A 27,672-nucleotide genomic window follows, 5' to 3' on the forward strand; every position below is an offset into this window, starting at 1 on the left:
CCTTCCGGCCATCTACACACTATGGACATACATACGGAACCATTCTTCTGTGTTGGACATGACCTACAGCTGTTATAATGATTTATCATATATGCTAAATTAGGAAAACTATCATTTCAAAAATATTAAAATTGTATGAAGTATATATCAGTTTAAGTCCTCTGAAAAGTTAGTAGTGCAGGGTAAAGCCAATCAAGTATTTTATGACGTTTCTCTAAAGCCGCTATCGCTCTAAAAGTGAAGATTACTTCTGTCCTTGTCACTGCATGTCAGACTTGTGAATTTTTTTGTGTTAGAAACTTCTTACGGATCAATAAATACCTTATCTTGTTCCTTAAAAAATTTCAGCCTAGAATCAAGCCTGTAAGCAGGTTTTCGCCAAGCAGTTCGGTAATGATAGTTTTCTTAAGAGGCTTCCTCCCCCCTCCCCACCCAAAAGTGCGAACTGAGAAAAATAACATTAAAGATTTCACAACATGCTATTTATTTCGATGGTCAAAAAATTATCAAAGTGACCTCCTACATAAACACGACCTTCCTCATCAACATGACGCTGTTCTGTGACAATTTAATGCAATTGTCTTCAATTTTTGGCAGCTTTCGAGCTCTGAAAGTTGCTCATACCACATGTTGCTGACAAAACGCACCACGCTCTGATGGCAATGAACTCTGAGGAAAACAAATATGTGTTACGTCGCTGTCGAGATACTACACGGAAGTCGGATAGCGAAACAAGAAGGACGATTTATTGAGCAGCTTGCTTTTATACGAAAAGCATGTGACGTGGCAGTGACGTGCATTGATAAGATTGCATACCGCTGATACATCATCTCTCCCCCTTTAAAAGTCATAACCTTCAGGTGGTTTCCGTGGCCGAGTTGATCTTCGCAAGAGCGGTGGTGGTGATTCCACCGCTGTTTCTTCCGGGCTGTCTTGCACCTTTTCCCCAGCCTCTTCGGCTGGCTCCTGCTTGTTTTTCTGGCCAGGGTCACTGCCCACCGATTCAGCTCGACGTCTCAGCTGATCTAGATGCCGTAGGTGCCGTCCTTGAGCACAATCTACGGTGACCATCCTGGAACCTTTTGGTCGTGCACTACGCCTGGAATCCACCTCCGACTTCTTCCAAAAGCGCGCATCCACACCGGTTCACCTGCATTAAATTTTCTCGTAGCTTCTGCTGGCAAACCATCAGCATACTTTTCTTTCGGCTTAATGCTGTGTATCTTTGTCCTAATTTGGTAACCCAGCAAACGTTCAGCCGGTGACTTGCCATCCTCCCCGGGTGTTCGCCGGTACCTGCACAAAAACCGACCGAACCGCGTTATCAAGTCATTGCCCGGATTTTTCTTTGGTCCTTCCTTGAGCGTGCGCACCGCTCTCTCGGCTAACCCATTAGATTGGGGATGATAGGGTGCTGTTGTTAGTTGCTGTACTTTGCTACGTGCCAAGAACTCGTGAAAAAACCCGCTCACAAACTGAGGTCCATTGTCAGACAATAACGTTTTTGGAAGCCCAAACTGTGCAAATATTGATCTCATGGCTCTCACCGTTCTTTCAGACGTGACAATCTTCATTGGCTCCGCTTCGATCCATTTCGTTTCCCAGTCTACGATGACGAAGATCATGTGTCCGTCCACCGGACTTCATGTGTCCGTCCACCGGATCATGTGTCGGTCCACCGTCTTCTTGCCGCAAATGGTAAAACAATGCGATGACCCCAGTACACCAAATTGTCACTTACGGTCAATTCCATCCTTCTCTTGAAGCATAGCTGGTACTGCTCGTGATCCTGGGGTCGAAACAGCGGCCATCGCATTACAATCCATTCTTTGACCTGCAGAGGAGTGGTGTCCCGATCAGTCATTTGTTTCACCTCTCGGGCGCATATCGCCGTTTCCTCCATCGCTTGGGCGAACAAAACTTACTCCCGTTCGTCGAAATGGCCTCCTCGTGGCTCTGAACCAGACAGTTGCAATCGGCTGAGGGCATCTGCGTTTGAATGATCACTGCCTTTACGATACTGCACCGTACAGCTGTAATTAGCGAGAAACAAGGCCCAACGCTGAATTCGGGCGGCTGCCATCGGGGGTATCGTCTTTTTTTAATTTAATGAACCAGTAAATGGCTTGTGGTCAGTCACCAGGACAAACTCATATCCGTACAAGGAGGCCTTGAATCGGGCAACCCCGAACGCGAGTGCCACAGCCTCTTTTTTCAACTGAGAGTTACATTCTGCCCTTGTAAGCTTCCTGGAGCGGAAACCAATTGGGTAATCACCGCCATTGAAACGGCGAGACAAAACGGCTCCGACACCTACTGGTGTCGGAGCCGTTTTGTCTCACCGTGTGTTGAGTGTGTTGAGTTGAGTGTGTTGTGTTGTCTCACCGTGTGTTGAGGCTGGAGTGTATCACACTCCACCCTCCAGCCTCAACGGCTTATCAGGATCAAAATGGGCCTACAACTGGGAGTCCTCCATTGCCTCTTTAACTTTCCGAAAAGATTCTTTGTGTTCCTGTTTCCACTGCCACTCGGCACCTTTGGCGAGAAGGGCGTATAGCGGAGCGAGCACGATCGCCATGTTCGGCAAGAATTTCCCGTAATAGTTCACAAGACCTAAAAATGCTTTCAGCTCACTCACCGAAGTGGGCTCTGGGGCTTCGCGAACGACCTTGATGTTCGCGTATTTTGGCCGCAGTCCTTTAGCGTCGGTATGATAGCCGAGAAAGGTGACCTCGCCTTGCCAAAATTTGGATTTTTCCTTGTGCAACCGTACACCATATTCTCGCAATTTCTGAAAGACTTTCCACACCCGTGACATGTCACTTTGCTTTTCCGCGACGATAATATCATACAGATACACCTGTACTCCTGGAATATCGCTCAGGAGCGCGTCCATCCGTCTCTGAAACACGGCCGCTGCGGAATTTACACCAAAAGGCAGCCGTTTCAAGCAAAAAAGACGTTTTTGAGCGTGTTCATCCAATGGTAGCTGGTTGTAGGCCTGGCGCAGGTCCAACGTCGTGAAAACTTCCCCGCCATTCAGTTTGGCAAAAATGTCCTCCACTCGCGGCAACGTGTACTGCTCCGTCGCAGTGGCCGCATTGACAGTCATCCGAAAATCTCCGCAAATTCTGAGCGATCCATACTTTTTTAGAACGGGTGCGACTGGCGCTGCCCACTCGGCGGTTTTCACAGGCGTAAGGACGCCTTGGGCTACTAGATGATCCAGCGCATCCGACATCTTGTCCCTCAAGGCGTAAGGTACAGTCCGGGCCTTGAGTGGAACCACGTTTTCCTTCACTGGAATGTCATCGGGCGTCCCTTGCACAATCCGAGACCTCGAGCAAAGACGTCAGCATATTCGCTGAGTACGGCCTCTAGTCCCGTGTTGGTTCCGTTGAACTTGATCGGTTCCACGCTCGCGACGACGCTTGTCAGCATGGGCACTCCGATTTCATTGAAAGCCTTGATCGTGTGTCTGCCACATAACGGCGGTCCCAAGCGGTCGACCACTACGGCCATGCCTTGCATATACTTCCCATCTCATCTGGCCGTCATGCTTAGTTGTCCAAACGCTGGAAATTCACCCAATAGGCAGGACAGTTTTAGCTTCGTTTTTCGCAACGGCGGCCACTTCATTTCGTACTTCCGAAACACCGCTGCTGAAATGATGCTTGCAGGTGATCCGGTGTCCACCAGCATTGTAGAGGAACGTTATCCCAGCTTACGACTTTGTAAATGGGTTTAACCTTGCGGATGCTTGCTTCTTGGTGAAGGACGGCCTCTATCGTGTACAAGGCTTCGTTATCATTCGAGGTTGTGTAGTCTTCAGCTGTCGTTGCGTAGCCCCTTGCCGTCGTCTATCCACATGCGGCATATGTTGTCGGTGACTAGATGTGGCTGACTGGCACATTCGGCTCAGATGGCCTTGTTTGCCGCATCTGTGGCACACCGTACGCAAGTGTTTACATTCATCCCCGGCATGTCTTTCGTTACCACACCGTCCACATTCGCCGCGCATATCCGGCTTTGGCCGAGCTCTCCCAGTCCTGCTCCTTTGGCGTGCAAAATTTGCAGAACCTTGCTCTGTAGAGTGCATTATTCGGGCGTTCTCAGCGGCTTCTTGTGCCAAAATTGCAAAGCATTCTGCCTGTTCTAGCGTGTGCTTCCGCAGCGTCTGTAATTGTCGCCTAACATCATCGTGCATGCCACACACTATTCGGTCTCTCAGCGTGCGCTCCAACGCTGCCCCGAAATTGCACTTTTACGCCAGCCGTCTAACTTCGGCAATGAAATCATGAAAAGACACACCGGCTTTTTGTGGACGCATGAAGAATGCATAGCTTCCAACGGTCTCGTTGACATGCGGAGTCTAATATTCTTCCAAATGCCCAACGACTTCATCGTAGCTGAATTCTTTGACCTTCCTCGGGTGGCAACGCCCCTGAACCATTCCCACTGCGCTGTCCGTGAGCGACGATATCAGGAGCGCTCGCTTCCCACCCTCGTCGCCACTGTTAGTCGCTGACGAGATGCAACACGGAAGCCAGATATCAAAACAAGAAGTACGATTTATTGAGCAGCATGCTTTTATACGAAACGCATGTGACGTGGCAGTGACGCGCATTGATAAGACTGCATACCGCTGACACATGAATATGTAAGCCGCGTGGTATACATACACAGCAGGAGTAGCTCAGAATTGGCGTGAAAGCAGCGGTGGATGGTCACGTGATACGTTTCCGCCAATTTGAGCTTAGTTTCAGTTTCGAGCGACTCTGCGGTCGGTGTGTAATTCAAAATGTGTCTTCCTAATTTATTTCTCAGTCTTCTGATGTACTCCCCATAGGTCTTCTGTGACAAGAAAGCTCGATAAACAAACAATCCAAAACAAGTATTCACTTCGTGTTCGCCTTCTTAGCCGCTTTATAGCCGCGTCTTGAAAGGGCCTTTTCAGAGATGCTCGCCCCAGCAAATTCGCGCCCCCCTCTCGTAAAAAGAATTTTTATTATTTTGCTTTGCACAGATGACAACCCAACTTTGTGAGCACGTTCTTTATTGAACCATCGATCCAAAACAAGTCTCATTGGAAAACGTGTTTTTTTAAATAGTGTTTTTAGCACCGCATTCCCACTTGAAACAGGGGGCCTTCTACACCCTATATATCCACCGAAAGCATGGTTTCAACAAGTTCGAGTTGTCCTCCTGGGGCCCTCCCCGACCTCTTTACTCGGCAAAAAGAGGATCGCCGTGGCCACCGATAGACGTCAGACTCTGCCCAGGCGGCGCTGCGAAAAACACCGCCACCAGCGCCCTCATCGTAGCCCTGGCACTAACTGGGTAGTGCAAAGAGAGCCGCCCGCAAGCGAATGTGCATAGGCCGCAATATAACCTTCCTCTTTCGTTGGTGTCGAGGCGCGGTTTCCTGAAAATCGAGGACCTGGAAAGCTCCTTCCGCCAATCCACGCTTCAGAAACAAAGGAAGCTGATCAAAGCGAACTGCGAGTACAATGCAAAATAGGTTTTAGTTATTCCCGCGCGCTGCAACTCGCAAGTACAAGCGAGCATCACACGACACAGAGTTCGAGGCAAGCCCTCCGACATCCGTTCTCTAGAGCCTAAATGCATTAAAATAGGGTATATACGTATGCCACAGCGATAAAGTACCTACATACACGATCAGTTTACTTAGCTATGCATCTTACGATCAGTGGTACAGAAGTCGGTTCATCAGGGGCGAACGGCTCCGGCGATTTTCGCCTTTTCAGTTGCATTCTCCCTTAATTCATCTCTCGCTTCCTGTGCATTGGAGTGTTTTATTACGCATCCTCAAATGGTCTCTTGATGGTCGTCTTCCGTTTGTATGTACTGCAAATGGGGATACGTGCGTGTCCACTTTCGCGGGGTACAACCAAAGGCAAAACCGTGGCCTCCGAGATATCTACGGCAACTGCGGAGGACACGGGCGAAACAAACCTGAAGGGGGTCACGACCAACATTCTGCGATTTACTTGTATGACGCACGTGGTGTTAGCTAGTTAGAACCAGAACTCTGAGCCTTCAAAACGTACATACGTCCGCGATGCTGTGTTGTGACGACCAACTCGTCGCGGTGTGCGTATCACGCGTCTCCAGTCTGCCTCTAGCTGCTCACTTCGTGTTACACGACAAGCACCGCGGTCAGAGCCTCTGCTGAGCTTCATAGTCAAGCGAGTGATCGTAGTCAAGCGAGTGATCCAGCAAGCACTTCACGACGGCTCGGTGGTGCGTCCGACTAGCGGAGAGCAATTCACAGCTCTCGTTCTAAGTGCTAAATGCGCAAACACACGCGATATTAAGCTCAATCGTTGTTTCGCACTCGGTTGTTGCACCTGGTCCCATAGCAAACTGTGAGAGAGAGTCGGTCTATGCACTACTCAATACTTCTCCGACAGTAGGCGCCACACATCTTGGAAACTCCAGAGCCTGACGTCTATTACTTAGCCAGATGCTAGGAAAGTGACTCCTTGCCCCGCGGAACGGCGGCTAAAGTTGCCGCATTCTTTGTACACAACATAGTTCTCTAGAATGTGTGCTCCAACCGTTGTAATCACCGATCGCGGAACGGTCTTCACGGTGAAACGCTGATGGCACCATTGCGACAGGTGAAGCCAGCCGCAGTGCACCTGCTAGCCCTGCATGCGCGCGAGCTTCCACCGACCATCGATCACGCGGGTCGTAAAGAAAAGAACGGCGTTCGAAGGAGTGGCAAGCGAAAACTACTAAGTTGTTGTTCTTTCCGAACTGCGGCGTTTCTTTGACACTGAAGCTGTATGTACACTCTGCGCTTGCATAGGCGGCTCCACCAGCGCGGCTGCTTCCCTCCCAGATTCCCTCCCAGACCACTCGCGCGGCTGCTTGTGCAAGCAAGGTGTCGTCCCCGCGCGTTCCTCTGCAACTGCTGGCTGGTTTTCAGACCGTCTAAGGTTTGGATAAATTTTCCCGGAGAGTAAGCATTGATAAAGGCAAGCTTCAGTACGGAGCTTGCCTTATCAATGTACGGTCGCGCTCATTATGACTTCCAACACGGGAGCGCGTGGCCTCCCAAGTTTAATGATTACGAACGGCTTCAACTTGCTTCATTTCTGTAACTTAATATTACTGTCTTATTTCGAAACATCCCCCAGTGAAAGAACAGCGTTTAGTTGTAGAAATAAGGGCTAGTGGAAGGAATGCAAAATCTTCATCGTGTAGCCACACGCTCCCGTGTTTCCAGTCATATTGAGTGCGACTATACGTAATGGTAAAGAACTTGTCTCTGAGGACGGAAGCTTGGTGAAAAGTCGGTGTGTGTCCCAAACGCTTATCACCGCTCCCTCGGAGACCATGAAGTTGACGGTAAATACGCATTCTTATTCAATGGTCCCGTTTTATATCATTCTGTTATGTTGATTCGAAGGTCTCTTTAAACAGATGCGTCATTAACACGGCCTGCGACTGCAGAGCAGGCATAGCCGGCTAGTGCAAGCACACTGCGGCAGTGGCCGCGTACCCGCATAGATACATACATCTGATTTTAGCACCAAGATTTTGTTATCTCTGCATATAAAGTCAACAAAAATAACGACCCAGCATGACAAGCGAGTATTTATGTAGCGACCAGTCGCTACATAAATATTCGCCTAAGGGAGCACCAGTCATCTTTAAAGGGCAGGCCGCTAACGCATTTGGCCTTACACTGTGCAAAGTGTGGATGCGAGGCGCGCTTTTCAAATACAATCATTTTGTTTAAGCACCATGATCGCACCGCATGAGAGACCGCGGAGGTATTTCACATCAACATTAGGCAATCATCCTGTATCAGCCACCCGTCAGTGACAATTTTCGAAAAAGAAGTGTCACTGCTAAAGCGGATAATGAACACATGAGATACGGTACGATGACATGGATTTGAAATTACGACGGTGCGCATGGGCAGAGGGTGACTACTTTGATATATAAATGTTCCTTTTCTGAATAAAACCTTCAGTTGATAGTAGCGCTGGTGGTGTACCCTTCTTTTCTGTGTCCGTGTGTCAGTGTGCGCTAAAAATAAGTTACGATGCACTCATACCAACTAGTTCGTCTTTCAATATTACTATAGGACGGTTCCTGGCAGTCACCAGGCCTTCGCGCCCAAGAAAAACGCCGCGCGGCATTACGCCGCGCCTCTGCCACCAAAACTACGCCCACCACCATGCCAGCCTCGCCGCCGCCACGTTCGCCGCCATCGAAGCAGACCAGTGCTTCGTCATCTAGGCCCCGCCGTCGCGCGCCGATTCCTCGCCTCCCGGCCGACAGCATTCACGTCGTCGGTCGTCCTAAAACTTCCGTCGACCTTAATAAGTTTCAGCCATGGCACTTATACTCCGTCTTACTGCAAGCAGCGAACTTGCAAGATCTCCTGCCCGCATCCCGCGACGCGGTACGGACATACATTCACACTGAGCGTCGCAGACTCGGCTCGTGCGCAAGCCTGCCTCATCATCACATCCCTCACGGTGTCCGGCACTTTACGCTCCGCCACTGGACCTTTACGCTCCGCACCTTTACGCTCCGCCACTGGACGACGCCCTGTGAGGCATTCTATACCATGCGTTTGACGACTTCACGGACGAAGCCATCCTCGAAGATCTCCAGGCTAGTAACCCTACTTTCTATCGTGGGAGGCCGCCGTATGGGCATGACTCCTCATTTTCTGGTTGCCCTCACCGAATCCAAGGTACCCCGCTGGATTCTCTACCATGCTGTCCACCTTGGCCTTCTTCCTTTCCACGACAAAGTAGGGGCTTCTTTCGAGCGCCGCTCGACCGGCCACCGCACCGACGTGTGCCCCAAGCTACGACAGGATCGGTGCCACCGTCTCGGCGCTACACATCCCCCTGCCTCCAGGGGCATCGCCGCCCACATGCACACCTTGCTCCATCGTGTGTTACGGGAATCACTCGACGCACAGCTCTAAATGCAAGCATGGCTATGCACAGCGCCCCCAACGCCGAAAGACTCTCCCAACGGCGAATCGCTCCTCGTCACAGCAACCCGCAGATGCTGCGCCGACCCCTTAGAATGCAATGGCACGCGGCACTGCACCGCCACCGAAGCAGCCCCTTCCTCCCGACAAGAAGACTTCAGTTTTCCCATCCCTTGCCGAGACGGCGCTCAAAGCAGCTTCTCGCTTCTCAGCCCACCCGCTCAGCGTGTCCTCCCCCGGAGCTCCACCAGCGCTCCCCTCGCCGCAGGTCGCCGCACTGCAGCAGGAAAACGCCTCTCTACGACAACAACTCGCTGCACAAGGTTCGCTGCTAGAGGCACAGAAGACTGAAATCACGTCCCTCCAAGCCCAGCTGAGCGCGCTTGAACAGAAGCTCGAGGCAGCCCTCGACCACTTATCTACTCTTCCCTCGCGCACCATGCCTCTTATTAAGTCTCTACACTTTTGTGAGGAAATCCAAGCAGCCATCAAACGCCCCAAGCGGGTTTGGAGAGGCGGCTATATAGCCGCTCCAACTTTGTCCACCAGCTCCTAACGACGCAGCACGAGACTCTAAACTCTTAGCCCACGGACCTTGCTGCTTTCTCCTCGATTACGTCCCTTCAATCACTTCAGGAGACGGTCGATATCCTCCACGCTTTTATGCTCGATAGCGTCCGAGCAAAGCCACCCCTTCACACCCGCGCTTCTTAAACCGCGCCCGCTGCCCGACCATCGCAATCGCAAGCCGCGGAGACGTCTTCTGCTAACGCTAATCATGGCTGACCGGTCTACTGTAACTATTTGGCAGTGGAACTGCCGTGGGTTTCGCCCCAAGAGCAGCCATTTTCTCTTACACTTCCAACAACTTGACCCTTCGGATACACCTGACGTCCTCGTTTTCCAGGAAACTAAAACCGCTGTTTCTCTGTCGGGCTACATTGCCCACAATCTAGTGGCTCATCATCCCGCACCTTCCTCACCCGACGGACGCTTACGGTCAACCTTGTCGATTTACCCTTCCCTGCGGTCCACCACATTTTTATCGAAGTTCTACCTCAGAGACGAGAAGGTCCCTCTCTCTTTATACTGAATGTCTACAAACCACCCCCCGGGTCACCGAAGATTCATCTCTGCTCGCCCTACTCCACACCGCAACAGTAAGAGCGGCTAAATCCCCTTTCCTGGTTCTCGGTGACTTCAACGTCAGACACCCGGATTGGGGCTACCCCAAGGCCGACGGCCCGGGCACGAGGCTGAGGCAACTTGCTCATGATCTTCGCCTCACACTGCTCACTGACCGCACGCAAGCTACGCGCGTCGGCAACAGCATGTGCCGCAACACCACCCCAAATCTCAGCTACTGCCGTTACGTCCGCGATGCACGCTGGTCCAACACACATCAATCCCTGGGCAGCGACCACTATGTCATCACCATGCAAGTTTGCACGTCCCCGTGCAAGCCACGTCCATATGTTATGCGTCACATGGACTGAGACGCGTTTCGTGCGTGTCGCCAACACTCCGCCATTGCCGACATCGAAGACCTTTCGAAGTGCTCAGGACTTTCCAATCAGCTGGGCTCCAAGCAATCGTGGCATCTCCTACGCCATCTTCTCGACCGTACGTCCGCGAAGTCGGTCACCCGGCAGCAATTGCAGCGCGTAATTCAGGCCTATCCCGGCTACACATCATCGCTGATGGCAGACCTGGCTGCCAAATACCTCTAACTCCTGCCGTCTCGTGGTCTCCCTCCCCCTCTTGCGCCCTATTCCGGGTCCCCCAATCCCGAACTAGACGCCAACATCACGGAAGCGGAGGTTTGCGCGGCGCTTCAACAGCTACGCACCACCTCTGCCCCTGGCCCAGACCGAGTCCCCAACATCTCGACGCCCCTTCGGTCGCCGCCCTTACTTCATTCCTCAATGACTGCTGGCACTCCGGCAATATCCCCCAGTCGTGGAAGCATGCGCACGTAGCTTTCATTCAAAAACCAGTCATGCAACCCACGATTGAGAATCTCCGGCCTATCTCCCTTACCTCGTGCGTCGGCAAGCTCATGGAACACGCCGTTCTTGCTCGCTTGTAAACGCACGTTGATGCCCATGGCCTCCTTCCCCACACTATGCTCGGTTTCTGCCCTGGCCTCTCAACGCAAGACGTTCTCTTGCAGCTTCACCACGACCTCCTCACCTCATCCACTTTCTCAGACACGAAGACTCTCCTCAGCCTCGATCTTCATAAGGGGTTTGACCAGGTCTCTCTTTCGGCTATCCTCACTGAACTTGGACCCCTCAACCCCGGCACTCGGATCAACTACGTTTGCTGCTTCCTTACCGGTCGCACTGCCGAACTCATCGTGGGAGATCTTCCGTCTCCCACGTTCGCTCTCGGCTCTCGCGGTACACCCTAAGGCGCAGTCTTGTCGCCTTTCCTTTATAATCTCGCCCTCCGCTCGCTTCCTGAGAAGCTCGACCGCATCCCTGGCCTAAAACACACCCTGTATGCGGACGACATGACTTTTCGGGTCACGTCAGGTTCCGACGGGCATATTGAGCTCACTTTGCAACGCGCCACCGACGTTGTCATGGACCATGTGCACGCTGCTGGCCTTACATGCTCAGCGGCGAAATCAGCCCTCCTTCTCATACGGCCCCGTGACCGGTGCCGCCTCAAGACACCCCATCCCACCATCATGGTTCACGCCAACTCCACCCCCGTTCCCGTTGTCTCGCATCTCCGCGTGCTGAGGTTCATCTTGCAATCCAACCGTCGCAACACTCACACCATTGACCAGCTCTCGCTTTCGGTTCAGCAGACTGCGCGCATGCTAGCTCGTCTTCGAACGCGGCGCGGGGGTATGCGCGAACGTGATCTGCTCCGCCTAATTGACGCCTTCGTCATTTCTCGCCTCACCTGCGGCCTGCCTTACACTCACTTTCTTAAATCCGAACGCGACAAGATCGACGTGCTCATTCGTCGTGCATACAAGACTGCCCTCGGTCTTCCCTCTAACACGTCAACGGAACGCATCCTCCGCCTGGGGGTACACAATACCATCGACGAGTTGGTTGAAGCTCACCGTACCGCTCAAGTGCAACGCCTTTGTCGTTTACGGACTGGTCGCTGGATCCTCTCTTCCATCGGCCACGATACCTCCCCCTCTCATCCGCCGGACCTGGTCTCACTACCGCACGTCCTTCGGGCGGTCTTCTACATCAAGCTACTACCCAAGAACATGCTCGCGGGCCACCATGACGCCCGCCGTCAAGCCCGCGTGGTCATGCTTCGTAACAAGTACGCCAACCACCCAGCCGTCGTTTGCGTGGACGCTGCTCGTTACACCTCGTTCGGTGACGCCTTTGCCATCGTCTGTGCCTCGCCTTCCTCGCCGGTGCCTGCGAAGTCGACAGTCATAGCCGGCACCGTGCGCACGACCTACGCTGTCGAGGCGGAGGAGGCCGCCATTGCCTTGGCTGCCATGTCTACCGAAGCTAGTGTAGTACTCAGCGATTCTAAGTCCGCCATCTCGAACTTCGCCAGACGCTTCGTCTCGCCTTCCACCCTGCGGCTCCTTCGCCCGCTCTTGCTGCGGGACGAACCTGCGCCGCATTGAACTGGTCTAGGCCCCCGCCCACTCGGGTCACCCCGGCAACGAGTCGGCCCACCAACACGCTCGTGGATTCTTCAACCGAGCGGTGGGCTCCTTGGAGTCAGACGCCCTAGTGCCGGAGCCCCTGGTCACCTACCATGACATCGCCCAGCACTATCGCCTTGAACGGTACGCCTACCCACCCCCTCACGACAGCCGTCCCAAGAGGTCCCGATAGCCTGGCGCCGATTGCAGACCCGTACCTTTCAGTGCCCTCTTGAATACACCTACATCCACCCGGGCGTCATCGATTCAAGATGCCGCATATGTCGAGGCGTTGCCTCGCTCAATCACGTCCTCTGGGCTCGCCCGGAGGATCTCCCACCCACCGACCTCGTCTCGTCGCCCCACACCGAGGAGCAATGGGAGGCCCTTCTCTTCAGCACAGACCGAGAAGTCCAGACACGGATCCTGGCACGAGCTGAAAACATCATTGAAAAGCACGGCCTCGCAGCATATGTAGCCTGAACCCCCCTTACCCCCACACCCCTTGATGAATAAAGTTGTCGCTCACTCACTTACTGAAAATGGTCGCGGAACCAATCGCGGTCTACCCCAGCAACGACAAAGCGATTATCAATACCATTACTCTAAAGTAGTAATAGAACCGACCCCCTCCCCAATCAGCATGTGGAGTGTTTGATGTATTTTCGCTGGAATTCAGGGACGCAGGCAGGGCGGGATGGTGGCTCATTTTTTTAGCTTTGGGCTCAAGTTCGCCCCCTGGTAAGCAGGGTGTTTTAAGAAATGTCTCCGAAAATTCTCAAAAAAATGAATACACACACACACACACACACATATATATATATATATATATCTGTGTGTGTGTGCGGCCGCTTGATCAAAGCCCGTGATATATATATATATATATATATATATATATATATATATATACGCACACTCATCAAAGGGGGAAGCTCACGCTTTTCTTACCTGTTGAGAGAAAGGCAAATGTCATAGGACCACCGAAACTTCGGACTTTAAGTTCCAGAGACCTATAAGGTTTAGAAAACATGTTGCTATAACGATCGTTTAAACCGTCGCTACTATATGTACACTCTCGGCGGGTTTTTGCCATCGCCGTCATGTCCCGGTTGTTATAGGCATGTATATATGTATGTATGAATAAGGGAAAGTCAGAAAGAAAACATAAAACGCAAGAAAAAGATTCCGAAGCGCGACACAGGGAATCGAACCTGCTATCCCTCACTCCTCAGCACAGCGTGTTAGACAACTAGTCCACGCACCATCCGTTCTAAGGAAGACTAACGGCCAGCTATTTTTATACACAATTTACCACTGGCGCTACACAGAGCTCGAAGGTGCTTCAGCGTGTGCACTATCACCAGCGAGACTGCCCGAAGGGCGCGCCTTAAACCAACGCTCCTTGATTTTGATTCAGCGTGAAAATGCCCCCGAGGCGTGCACTAGGAAATGGCCCATTTCGGTACCCAGTCGAAATATGGAACACCGGGCAAACAATGTGTTGAACGCCACCGCGCGGCAGGAGACGCGGAGGGGTCACTTCACGCGCCGCACTTTTCGAGAAAAAAATATGTCTAAGAAAATTGGGTTGTAGCGCGCTGCTCAAACACCAAGTGACATCTGTGACAGTTGTTTCTTCGTGCTCGTCCTGTGTATAACTGCGTTATTTTCGAGCAGCCTTCCCTGTGTTTGAGCAGCACGCTGCAAGTGTCGAGCCGTAACCGTTGTTAGTTCGCGCTCATCCTGTGTACGTTGTTTTCCTGCATTCTTTGCTCCTAGCGGCGCGCTGCGAGACTCCAGCTGCCTTCCATTCTTCTTGTTACATTCTAATTTGTTGCTATCGCATTTTTTCACACCAGTGCCTTTCTTGTAGGTAAATATACAGTTCTGAAATTAAGATGATTTCAGTCCATTCCTTATTGTCAAAAACAGCGTTTCAGGTGCCGCCTAGTGTACTGAAAGGCTTTGGGAATACTGTACAGTGTGTCCAGTGTGTTGCAGCGCACAGCATCTTCGGGAAATATGCAGCGCGGCACGGACGAAGGACAAGAAACGCACAACACGAGCGCTCGAAGATGCAATCCCGAAGATGTTAGTACACCAACTCGCCCAGATCGCCGTATTAGTGCAGCGCACAGAGAGGAAGTGAGGACACGGTACAGTGTCTGCCCGTGCACAGAGATCATTTGCGTAACATTAGAAAAAACTATAATAATAATAATAATATCTGGGGTTTAACGTCCCAAAACCATTAGAAAAAACTAGGCGGGCAGGTTGCACTTTGTATAAAACTTCATAATAGATCGCGCGCTGTCGAGCGTAGTATTCATGGAATATTTTCAAAATATTATTTCATAATATATCCATCAGTTATTCAGATTACAGGTTATAATTAGGCGAGAGACGTATGTACGTATACGCTAAATGAATAATTTATAGAGCGCGCACACACCCTCGTTAGTTTGTTTGAGTTTAAGTTTATTTCACCACAGTTTTTACATCGTGTACACTGTGTGGACACTTGTACATATAAAATATTACCGACTGTTGTGTAGAATGCGAAAAAAAAGCGGCGAATCGAACGCAGCTGAATGAGAAACAAAGAAGAAAGGTGGGAATCAAGCGCTGACATAAGCATACTCCCATACAAAAACGTACAATATCTACAAAAACGTACAATTTTTTGTACAAACGTACAAACAAATATATTTTTTTAAACTTGTGGTTTCTCGAAGGTCATTCACTGATTTAGGTAGCCATTACAGATTGCCCATTCGTACATATGCCAAAGCGCTAGAGAGCAGCCTGTACTACAGCACGGTATATACTGCTTACACGATAATTATACTTACTTATTTACCCAGGCGGCATTGGTATTCTGAAATAAAAAATACGTTTATCACTAGTACTTGCAGCAAATATAATCTTCATAATAAACAAAAAATGTATAGCAGCCTAGGAACTTGTTATGCTGCAGCACTGTGCACTTCATATCTACGTTTTTTTATGCAAATGTGAACAGTACTATGCTCGCCAACTTTGGTGTCGAGTCGGAAAGTGAAGACAAAGCAATCCATCTCTTAAGCAGCCTACTCATATGTTTACTATAGGAATTGGGTCAGGACGTCGTATAATCGGACTTGGGGATGACGGCTTGCAGCACGATGTGATGGAGGAAAGATGGTTGCTTTCCGTGAGTGTCTGGTGACCAGGCGTATGGTAATTCGTATGGAATTCGTAAATTCGTAATTACAAATTATGAATTCGTAACTCGAAAGTGAACGCAGGGCTTGAAAAGAGAGAAGATGAAGACGACGTGTGATCGCTTCCTGCTCCTAGTTAGCCCTTTTTGTAGCCATCCCGTGCTCACTTGTATCCACTGCTGCCATTAAAACACCATCGCTTAAGAATATTTGTTTACCTTCTTTTTGTTGTGGACGACATGCTTAGCGCATGAAAATCTGTCTTTTATATCATGCGCCCTGACCGAATACAGTGTATTCTAGAGGTTTTGAGTAGAGGTTCCCTTCCCGCAACTGCACGCAACATTAATTGGAGTGCCCGAGGTCCGCGACACTGAAGAAAAACATCAAGCACTGGTTATGCTATTGCGCTCAATTCGCCTCAGAAATACGAAAACTTTCTGACGCGCTGCAACGATTGGGCAGTCGGACGCTCTCCGTGCAGGTACTGCTTGAACACTGCCTAATGAGTCATCAGCCCACAAGGCAGAGCAGGCACTGTTGTGCTTCTTCATGACGACGGGCTTCCGTGAGTGCCTCTCATCAATGTTGCAATCCCAAACGTGTCAGCCCATTTATTCTTCATTTACATACTTCTTTCCCACCTGTTTTTCCCTCTTTCTATTTTCTTTTCAAATTCCCCCGATGTATGGTAGCCAAACAAGCACTTTTCTCGTTCGCCTCCCTGCCTTCTGCATTTGTTTTCTTTCTTCCTTCTATCGTCCTTCCTTCAGCATTACAAAGGTTTGAGAGGCGACGGTGATGGAAACAAGCGATACTATGTCGTGTATTTAAGCATAATAAACTTTGTTACAAGAACTGCTACAACCACACGCCCGACAGAGCGAGAGCTCTAAATCACTTCCCATTGCCCCGTTGGGTAAATAGGCAAAGGAATAATCCTAAAGCTCGATGTACTATTGTTATGTCTAAGAAGTCATCACTTGGCCATTACACGGCGCTAAGAACGCGGAAATATACCTGTCTGCGTGAGCGCTGTTACACGTTACGGAACGACACCCAACTAACTCGATCGCATACCTAGCAGCAACTCTGTGTGAGCGTCAGAGCTCCATAAGCCGCGAGAAGACACTGCGAATCCGGAGCTGGGTAAATGCAATAGTTTAGCATCGAGGACGCCGCGTGAGCGATGTAATGCAGTGTGGTATTGCCCTCGGGAATGTCGCTGCAGTTCCATGCAGTGTTGTGGGGTCTTATACGTTAAAAGGTTAAAATAAAAAAACGCTTTTAATATTAGTGCCTATCGCTAACAGCGGAATTTTGCGTGTAGCTCTCTCCCACAATGCTTAAACTCTTCCTTCGCTCTCACAAAACGTTTTGTCGAAGTGATAAGCTGTTTAAGTTTCCTTCATATTTACCAAGTGCTTCAAAATCTGCTTGTGAGGCACGAAGTAAACGACTCACCTGTACAGTTTGTTGATAAAAGAGATTGTGTGCAGCAACGTTAGCGCTACTCCATGAGAAGTTGGACTGCATACACCTTACAGTTGTTCCGAGTGTTATGCCATCCGACAACGCAACCAAATGTAGGTGTCTATTTTGGTGCAGAAACTGCGAACATAAGTGAAAGCCCTCAAAATACCAGCCAACATTGGAAATAAACAGAATGTGTTCAACAAGATTGCGCAATGGCAAATCATAGGGCAGAAATGTTTTAAAATTTTCAAGTGAAACTTCTGTCTATATTATTATTATTGTCTTATCAATATTCCTAATATTCAAACAAACAATAGCCAATTTCTATGCATTCCTAACACCATACAAACAAATAGACAGGTTCGCACGGTGTTTCACTTTATGGAATTTGTTTTCTTAACTATCATCAGGAATCTTTGGCCGCAGCAGCCCCTTTAAGAACCATGAGACCATATGGTGACGCCTCGTTCCGCTTCAATAGATTGTCAAAAGAACTTTAGGGCCTGCAAGTACAAGAATTTGTGCCGCCTCCATAAATAAATACAGCGCGAAAAACATTTATGCGGCAGCGGACAAAAACCAAAAGAGAAAGAACAACGAATGGGCAGGTTAGCGCAATTCGTTGCTCACTGTTCTGCTTCAATTGCGCCTGCTTGCGCTGAATTGGTTGTACATTTTTTGGAAACGATTCAAGATTCATGACACACTGGTGGGGTCGAAGTCAAATCAATGTGTGACGAATCTTAACATTAGGTAAAGGGTACGCTGAAGCTCTTCATTAGCAAACATATCGTCCTCACGTTGTCGATGAGGTTGACTCAATATTGGTTCTACCAAATTACGGCTCCGGGAGAGTGAGGGCCATCACTAAGATTCTCATTAGCGGCAAATCGTCCGTGTGATTGTATTAGCCCCAAGAAGTTGGAGTGGCGCCGCCTGGCGGGAGGCCCGGGTGACCTCAAAGCACGGACTCTTCAACGCCCGCCGTGGCGCGCCTACATAACGTGCGCTCGCTTCCTACGCTGTTCTGTTGTTTACGGCCGCTTTTCGCCTGTCTCAAACTTTTGATGAATGATGAAACTTAATGCTGTCAGGTTGTGTCTTCGTGCCGCATCGTCAACGGCGCTCCTAAGTATCATGTTAGATAGCCAGCTCACAAATTAATTTCTCTTGCATTTGATTACCCCTGACCGCCATCAACCTGTATGCGGACACGACGTGCGAGACCAGTCATTGGCTCATTGAGGCGAAGGACGTTTAATTATTACGTAAGCCACGTCGCTGAGACCACCATCGAAACAGTTCAGAACGCTAATTTCGACTTTCAGGAGTTTGTTTTGGAAGCGATTGCTATCAACAGTGCTCCCACGTGAATTTAACATCACCGCTTGTGGCGCGGCGGTTGATTGGACCACCAGTCCATGCAAATCGGAGTACACGGCCACATAATCGCAGACGAATGTTGAGAAGAAATCAGTGTTTCCTAAACCGTCTTGTGTGGCAGCATTATTTTGTTTAATGCTGCGGATATATTAAGTAACTCTTCATGATAGGCAGATTCATCTGAAGTCTCCTGTAGCAGAAAGCGCAACTTTGTCAAATAACCTAGATAATCTGCCGAGGCCGACGACATAACTTGTACGACAAACCGCAGTAGTTAGTGAATTCACACCATCGTAATTGTATTTGTAATTCTTCGGGACCCATGTACGCCAAGTTGTAATGAAGTTAGAACTATTAGCGTAAATGTTTTTTTTAGAACCGATTTCCTGGAGTATATACGCGGTGAAAACAGCGAATGTCTTGCTTCTTGCAACAAATATCTTCCGTTCGGACGGGAGTTTGCCCGTTATAAGCTATATTATTCAAACTTTCTGCAGCTTACTGAACCTTCGCTAGTAGTGAAAAACATCCACCTTCTACCGTGCGAGTAATAACCACCACCGTTTCGAGAAAGGCCGGGTGCACGGCGGGCGCAGAAAAAGGCGATCATCGGCCGCGGAGCCGGTAGTCCTTGCCGTGACGTCACATCACTGCGACTGCCGCGCCGCCAGTGTTCGTTCTCGGGGCTAATAGCCCTATAACATGCTCCTAAATATTGTCGCATAGGGGTATGTGTCGCCATGCATACAATCATGTTATAAGGCGAACAAGATGTCGAAGCGCGTCGATCCTGGCTCGATCGTATCACCTATCCATCTCCCTTTGTGGGCAAGTGCCATCAGTGAGAGATCATCATGATCATCATCATCATCATTTATCCTAGCTGCAGATGCTTCACGACTGTAAAATCTGTCATTGGCATTTTCTCTGAGACCTTCCACTGGTCGTTCTCACTAAGACCCCGATTTCTTATCGGTACCTTCGGCGGAATTTCAAGCGGTGATTGTGGCTTTTCGAAAACTCCGCCCATCAACCTCAAGTGGGTTATAGTTACAGATTATTTATCTTTGTGTTCAGCACTCGTTGCAAATAGTGATTCTCAATTATCACGCACATTTCATTTTCTTGTTCCAGCCCACGTAACTTTGATGAGATTAATCTGCGTACCGGGCCATAAAGGGTCAAAAATGAATGAAATGGTGGACACTCAGGCGAAAGCCACTCTCACTCGTCCCATATTCCATATTACTTCCACATCAGCACTCACAATTCGTGACAGATTTAGAAGTCCTGCCATGATTGAATACTCTTGTGAAACATAATTCACTCATCTAAATGAATATCGATGCCTCTTGTTTCCTTGGGGTAGGAATATTTGTTCAAGAAGAAGAGAGGCAGTTACTTATAAAAAATGCGCTGTAACGTTCCAAAACTTTTATATGCATAGAAATGGTCTGGCTCCTTCCCCTCTTTGCTTGTTTTGCAACAAGGACAAAACAGTTTAACATTATTTTTTATCATTTACTAAAGAAGAATTTACTGAAGAAGAACATTCTCAAAGCGGTATTTAACCGAATTATATTAGATTTCATTGCTTCTAATATATTATCCTTGGGAGCCTCCTCATTAGGTCATTGTCACCGGGATGTCTGTTCCGCTGCAGAAAAATTCTTGAGTCAGGGCGATTTTAATTTCTAATTTCTAAATTAGCATTGCTAATCTATTCTAAGGATTCTCTATTCATGACTCATATAATTCATGTGACCACTTTTCTCTATATATAGTTCGTTTCTTGGCCAATCCCCCAGAGTGGGTTTGAGCCATGCATAAAGGCGATAATCATCGTCATCATCATCATCATCACCTTGGCCATAGTGCTATAAGGCCATGTATTTCATGTGTATACGTATTGTAAGTGTTATTCCCGTAACATTTGGTGTAGGTGCGGGGATGTCTGTCGGAAAATTGTATCTCTTTCCGCGCAGAGGGTGCAACATTGGTTCGAGCTGCATGGCTACCGACGCTCTTACGGCCGTCTATAGGCCATTGCAAGTCGGCCCTCATGTACGTCACCCGGGAAATATTACTGGCACTGGGAAGGTCGACTTCTAATATTGATTTACGTGGTACGATCGTGTCGGCATCCACAACATGTATGACGCTGTACATATGCTGGCGAACGTGATATTTCAATGGGGACGAACTGCAATAGGTTTGGTTTAGATGCGCAGACCCGAGAACCTGGGAAACCTGCAAAGAATAAGCTGCTGCATCTTTTCGGAAGACACGTTGCACGCAAACTTGAGACCCGGAAGAGCTTCCGAGTCGTTCCCCAGATATCTACTGAATTGTGCATCGCTTACAATAATCGAAGTAAACAGTGCAAAAATCAAGACGACGCACACAGGAAGAAAAGACAAGAACAGGCCCTTACTTTCAACTAAGCTTCTTTAATCAGGAGTGAACATACAGTCAGGAGTGAACATATAAGTCAGCGCCTGTTGTCATTTCTTCCTGTGTGCGTCGTCTTGATTTTCGCGCTGTTTACTTCCATGGATTCGTACCAACTGGTCCAGCTATCTACACTTCTGCAGCTTAAAGTCAAGCCGTTCTGACTATTTACTCAAAAGGGGACAACGACATGCCGGAGGCTTATAAGGGTGAACACTTCTTGAAGGGCTTTGCAGATTTGCATTGAACTTCTTGCATCGCCAGAACTTCGCAACGGTTGAGTGCATCATTAAAACGTGTCGGCACTTTCACAAAGCATAAATTATTGCGTGTCCTGCAATGATTCGACCTACTACCTAACACGGCCGTGACTTCATGCTGTAAAGACCTTGCGCCATAACATAACAATTGCCCCAAGTCACGAACTGGGTTCTATTATTCCAAGCTCTCATGCTCCCCTCAAGGACGACAAGTTGGATATATTTATCGTTCAAGATGTTCTTCAACAAGAAACTGCAAATATGTCTGCATTTAGCCCACATTACACACCTACCGCTCCATGCGGAGCCTCAGCAGTCTCTTTTCTTCCAATTCGGTAACGGAACCCATATGAGTGGCAGACAGTTTCGTCACTGGTGTTGCGTATGAGTGCAAGCAGCAGCTGCTCTGACTTCTTGCCGGATATTTGTGTCTCACTTGGCCGTGTCTGCGGGGCCAGCAGCGGCGTCGGATAGGGTGGCAGCTCCGGAAGATCCTTCTTCCGGAGCCGCCATGGGTCTTGTGCGTGACGGTGCAGCTGACGCGTTTCCTCTCCGCTTGAGTCGCATTCGGCGGCTGCTCTCGTACGCTTTTATCATCATCACCATCATCATCATCAGCCTGTCTACGCCCACTGCAGGGCAAAGCCTCTCCCATGTACCGCCAATCAACCCGGTTCTGTGCTTTCTGCTGCCACGTCATACCTACGGACTTCTTATTCTCATCTACCCACCTAATTTTCTGCCTCCCCCTCACGCGTTTGCCATCTCTTGGAATCCAGTCAGTTAACCTTATTGATTACCAGTTATCCTGTCGACGTGCTAGGTGCCCGCCCCTATCCTTACGCTTTCACCCGCACATAAAGTATACGACAAGAGGGGTTATGTCGTCAACCTTGGATTTTATACGGAACTTCACGGTGACGCACGCGCAGACGGCGACGGCGGGAATGCGCCTGTAGTGATCACAATCGAACTGAAAAGCTTTCTTCGAAGCTATTAACAAAACATTATTATATGTTAAAATACATTAGTTCTCTCAATAAAAAAGAAACAAAAATGTGCTCACAGAATAACGCAAAATGGTTTACCTGTACGACGTCGGTTATCACGTCCACTTTGTATCCAATTGCAATCAGGTTCAACGAAAAGGAAAGAGTAAGAAAGCCGAACGTCATTGATGAAACCCGGATTCATGGTTCTTAATAAATAATATATATTTGTTCTGGTGTTTTCTGTCTGCATTATTTCAAAGGAGTCACCTTATTAAACAAACTCAAATGACACGATTGTTCTAAATGAGCTCGGTTACAGCCTTCCGCGACTGTCCTCGTGCTCTACCGTATTTCAGCGTCATCAACCTTGCTTCCCGCGAAAGAGCAGTGCGCACGCGCCATGGCGAAATGAGGTGCCAGTGCTCTAGGCATCAGCTTCACAGCGTGTTTGCATTGTGAACGGCGGCAAAGGTCAAGGAACCGCAGTCGTCCCAGATAAGCGATAGGTTGGCGGTTCGCTCTAAGCACGGCTGAAATCGCTGTAATACGGTAGCGCATGAGCGCAGTCAGCTTCTTTTATTTCGTTTTTCATGGGGTTACCTTAAACGCCGGAAACAAAATCAGGAAGTAGCATGCACGTTGACACAAGAAATTGCATTGGTAGTTTTGGAATGCACTCTACAAATTAATATTAATAATATTATTTGGGCTTTCACGCCTCAAAACCAAGCTTTGATTATGAGAAACGCCGTAGTGGAGTGCGCCGGAAATTTCGACCACCTGGGGTTCTTTAACGTGCACCTAAATGTAAGTACACGGGTCTCAAACACTTGCGCTTGCATCGAAAATGCAGCCGCCGTGGGCAGAATTCGAACCCACGACCTTCGGGTCTGCAGTCGAGCGCCATGGCCACTAGACCACCGTGGCGGGGCGAAAGGCACTTGGTCCTCATGCGAATGTCAGAAACTTGCATAATTGATCGCAGTTAATTAACCAATTAGGCGCAATATAAAAAATACCCTAGCGAGCACCAGATGACGGGCAACCGTGTATCCTTGGTTTACTTCAGTTCCGGTTAAGCACTTTGTTTTATTATTTGTGGTGGTTATTACGTGAGATATGCTGCACAGATACACATACACATACACAGGCCGCAACCTCAATAAATGGCTTCACAGATGCGTCTGCTGTTCTTCACTCTAAGTACTCCGCCGGAACCAGCAGCCTTTGTTCTGGCGCATATTATATACGGTCGAACACGCTTAAGCAATACTGACGTTCTCGCTTAAAACAAACGGAACTTTTCAAACTTTCTATCTGCCATAACAACGAAGCATCCCACACAGTGATGTATAAAACCGTATTTTTACTTGGACCCCTACATTGCGAAAATGAAGCCGCAGTGTGGGTAAAAATGTTATTTTTCTCAACTGTGTCACGACATTCTGAAATATCTCTGCTTCCATCGCTCCCACGCTAATTTTATCATCTATTATCCCGGCCTTATTATAAAGCCCACAATGTGAATATATTACTCGCGAAAAAATCTGACCTTTTTCTGAAAAACACTAAACATGCGTCATTTTAGGTTTTTCATCAAGGCAAAAAATAATTAAAGCTAAAACAAAATGAATAAACTACCATAGTCACGGAAGATCAGCGCCTTGAGATTAAGAAAAAAAAATTATTTCGTAGTAATGGCTCAAGTCAGTAACATTACATAAAGTATTTAGCGCGACAGTTTCATTTCCGGGCCCAAAGTGCGACGCGCCCTTTAGGCAACACAAATTTTTTTCTGAAGTATAATACCTCAATGAGTACTAATGACACTCACATATACTAGCAGAATATATATATATATATATATATATATATATATATATATAGAGAGAGAGAGAGAGAGAGAGAGAGAGAGAGAGAGAGAACTAACAGACAGCAATGCCAAGGAAAGTATAGGGGGTGTTATTTGTAGTAAATAGAATATAAATGTGAAGAAAGTAAAGTGGACGCAAAGATAACTTGCCGCCGGCAGTGACCGAACGTGCGACCTTCGAATAACGCGTCAGATGCTCTACCACTGAGCTACGGCGGCGGTCATCTCCCCGTCCACTTTATAGGGTATATATGTGGATTGAAACTTAGGAGTGTCAGTATATATATATATATATATATATATATATATATATATATATATATATATATATATATATATATATATATATATATATATATATATATATATATATATATACACTGTTATAAGCCACCACAAACAAGAACGAACGCTCCAGCATTGCGATCACTTCAGAGATTGCAATGAAATAAGGAAAAATATGGGGAGTTTAACCACGTCAGCTTCAGTATTCTGCGCTATTGCTAATTTTAATTCGAATATAATTGCCTTATATCATTATTAATTTATATACATCCTACTCCGAGGGCAAGAACTGTATTTGTACAAGGCTGTGATACTACTCACCGCATTCTCTGTACGGCGAGCATTTCCAGTCCATCCTCCTATGATATCCATATTTGCAGCCGCAAACACATCGGCGTCTTTTTTTATTACAATAGGTCTCAGGCACTCCGGGGCACAAGTGTTCAGGCACCGCATAGGAGTAACATATGACTTTCCATTCATTCGGGCGCCAGCATTCTGGTGAGTTAAAACACATATTTATTTATTTGCTGGTTTCCTGATTTATTTACTTATTTATTTAATTATTTATTTATTCCTGTATTTATTTATTCGTAGGAAATACTACCACCGGCGAAGCTGATGAAAAAACAGCAGACAGCGACTCTCAACTTTTTTGCACATATACTGCACTGTGAATACCGTTCAGCGCGCTGCAAATAGCTGACGAGTACCTTTTCCAACACGTTTTCTGCCCTTAGCACTTCTGGAGGATGGGTCTTCCTCTAGACGCAAGGGGGATTTGCGCAGCGGTGGCTTCTTGCATATATCTCTAGGGCCCCGTTCTTTTGGGCCCCGGTTTACTGCGGAGCACGGTGTTGAATGGCACATGGTGAGTCATGATGGATTGGTCGGTAAACGGACGTTAACCTTCACTTACACGCGCCAGCACGTGTAAACGTTTCAAAGGCGGCTGAACAATAACTAACACCGTGGGCGGCTGCTTGAATCCATGAAATATGGTGCATGCAGAACGACAACCCATGAAAGGAATTTCTAGCCTACCATTGTCAAATGTGTTGCGTTCTTCTTACAAGCATCATATAGAGAGACGTCAACCCCCCTCACCCCCGCTTTCTTTTTCAGGGAATACCTTTTTCTTTTTGACTAACCCAGTTCGGGTCCGCCACGGTGGACCAGTGGCTAAGGTGTTCGGCTGCTGACCCGAAAGTCGTGGGCACGGTTTTCCGTTGTCGCGGGTTCGATTCCGGCCGCGGCGATCGCATTACGGTAGAGGCGAAATGGCAGAGGCCTGTGCGATGTCAGTGCACATTAAAGAACACCAGATGGTCGAAATTTCCGGAGCCCTCCACTACGGCGTCTCTCATAATCGTATCGTGGTTTTGGGACGTGAAACACCAGATGTTATTATTAACCCAGTTTGTCGCGGTGGCCTCAAGCAATTTGCCACGGTGGCCTTATTTGTGCACGAGCTAAAATATTTTTGAAATTCGTGTTCACCTGTAAACTCTTTATCGCTGTTCGCAGAGGCTATATTTCCTATGTATTTCCATCTGTTGGCTACCGCCACTGAATTTCTTGATGTTGTGCATTTACTTTCAAATCAGATTGATATATCCGGTTACCCTGATAAAAAAGGAACGGCCAGCAGTTGAAGAGTTGTCGCAAATGCAGCTTTGTAAGCGACGCGGCCCCCGTTGAAGCGGCTGACCTGAAGCCCCGATACACCCAGCGCAGCCTGTCGGAAAAAACGCGAAGCGCGTCCCCATGTTCGGCGAGGAGGCTGCGTGGCGGAGGCGGAACGTCGGTACACCTAACCTATTCTAACACCGTGCTGCGGAGAAAGATCCCGAGGCGCCAATGCAGGCTTCCATTGCACATTGTGTGACGCACAGTAATAATCTGCTCGCGCATGGCGGAAGTGGGAAAGCGACCTAGTGCGGGGTTTAAGTTACAGGGACGTCCGTGATGCCTTTTAGGTTTTTATCTAAGCAGTCAACGTATACAACCGAAGGGCGCTGTTGAGGGAAAGGTGACTTAGAGAGAAAGGTGGATATTGGGGAGAGGAAAGGGATGTGAGGGAATAGCGGCATGTGAGTTTGTGACGTCATCAAGACATGACGTCACAAGGTCACGTCATCACACGACATCGTCGCTTGGTCAAACTTGGGCCCATCTTGGAGGCAGTGCAAAGCCACGTTACCTGCAGAAAGCGTTCGGAGTGCGGAGCGGAAGGATGAGTACATCGACTGAGCAGAAAAAAGAATAGGGTGACTTTTCCCGTCGAGTCGTCTTAGGTGAATTCATACGGGACCTTGTGAGTTTTTCTTCAGTGCCCCACAACATCATCTAAACCGCTGTAGTCCCAAAGCTTTCACATGACCACCTATCAGTGTATCAGCAGCGTAAGCGTACGGCTATTCGTCCTTTATGAATCGTGTTTGCGATCGGGCAGAACCATTTCTACATTGCTTTTGTCGCATATAGTGCGTTTGTCCCAGCACCACAATTTACCTGGAGCTGTCACGATATTGGGTGCGAGGCCCACCACTGGAACCGCCAGGGACACCCTCGGCATGACGTGCTCGGCAGGATCACGTGGTCTCAACGGCTGCGTTGGGTACTTGTGGAGCGCTGCCGCGTGCTTTGAAAACGAGCTTCAAGTTCAACTTGCGCTGCGGTCTGTTCAAATGCGAAGGTTTTCTCGCATTTTGAACACAATTTAACCCATTGTAATAGGAGTGGCTGTCTCGGACGCTGGCGAACATGCTGCTCTACTGCTCGGTGTCGTAGTGCCGGACGTACGCAATGAAGCCCTTTGTCAGCCTGTACTGGTACCCGTGGCACACGAAACTGCGTGATGCGTGGTTTGTGAAGCTAACAACTAGCAAGCAGCCATCGGCTACGAGTCGTGTGTGCAACAAGCACTTCCGCGATGAAAACTTTCACTACTGCGTCGGGGCTGCGATGCTCGGTGAGTATAGAGTAGAAAGCGCGCACTGAGGCGATCGTTCGCGCGCGCTTCTCACCGGCTAATGGTGCCTATCCCCCGCAGGATGGAATAGAGGCTACCTTTCGGCAGGTGCGATACCATCTCAGAAGCTTCCCGTGCGACCTCTCGAT

At 48.6% G+C, this 27,672-nt stretch overlaps 1 protein-coding gene across 1 annotated transcript in view; it reads right to left on the reverse strand.

The window, feature by feature from the left end:
- LOC119398799 (uncharacterized) overlaps nucleotides 1-22,508 on the reverse strand; it is a 36,546-nt gene extending 14,038 nt beyond the window's left edge. Inside the window, exons 1-4 of the mRNA XM_049417608.1 lie at nucleotides 22,488-22,508; nucleotides 17,294-17,440; nucleotides 15,479-15,504; nucleotides 13,575-13,636 (exon numbers count right to left, since the gene is read on the reverse strand). Coding sequence (XP_049273565.1) covers nucleotides 13,575-13,636; nucleotides 15,479-15,504; nucleotides 17,294-17,365 — 160 coding nt within the window. The 5' untranslated portion in view covers nucleotides 17,366-17,440; nucleotides 22,488-22,508. The remainder of the gene's footprint in view (nucleotides 1-13,574; nucleotides 13,637-15,478; nucleotides 15,505-17,293; nucleotides 17,441-22,487) is intronic.
- Between the last annotated feature and the right edge of the window lie 5,164 nt (nucleotides 22,509-27,672).

Source organism: Rhipicephalus sanguineus, chromosome 7 (genome assembly GCF_013339695.2).
Source record: "Rhipicephalus sanguineus isolate Rsan-2018 chromosome 7, BIME_Rsan_1.4, whole genome shotgun sequence".
In the NCBI taxonomy this organism is placed as follows: Eukaryota; Metazoa; Arthropoda; class Arachnida; order Ixodida; family Ixodidae; genus Rhipicephalus; species Rhipicephalus sanguineus.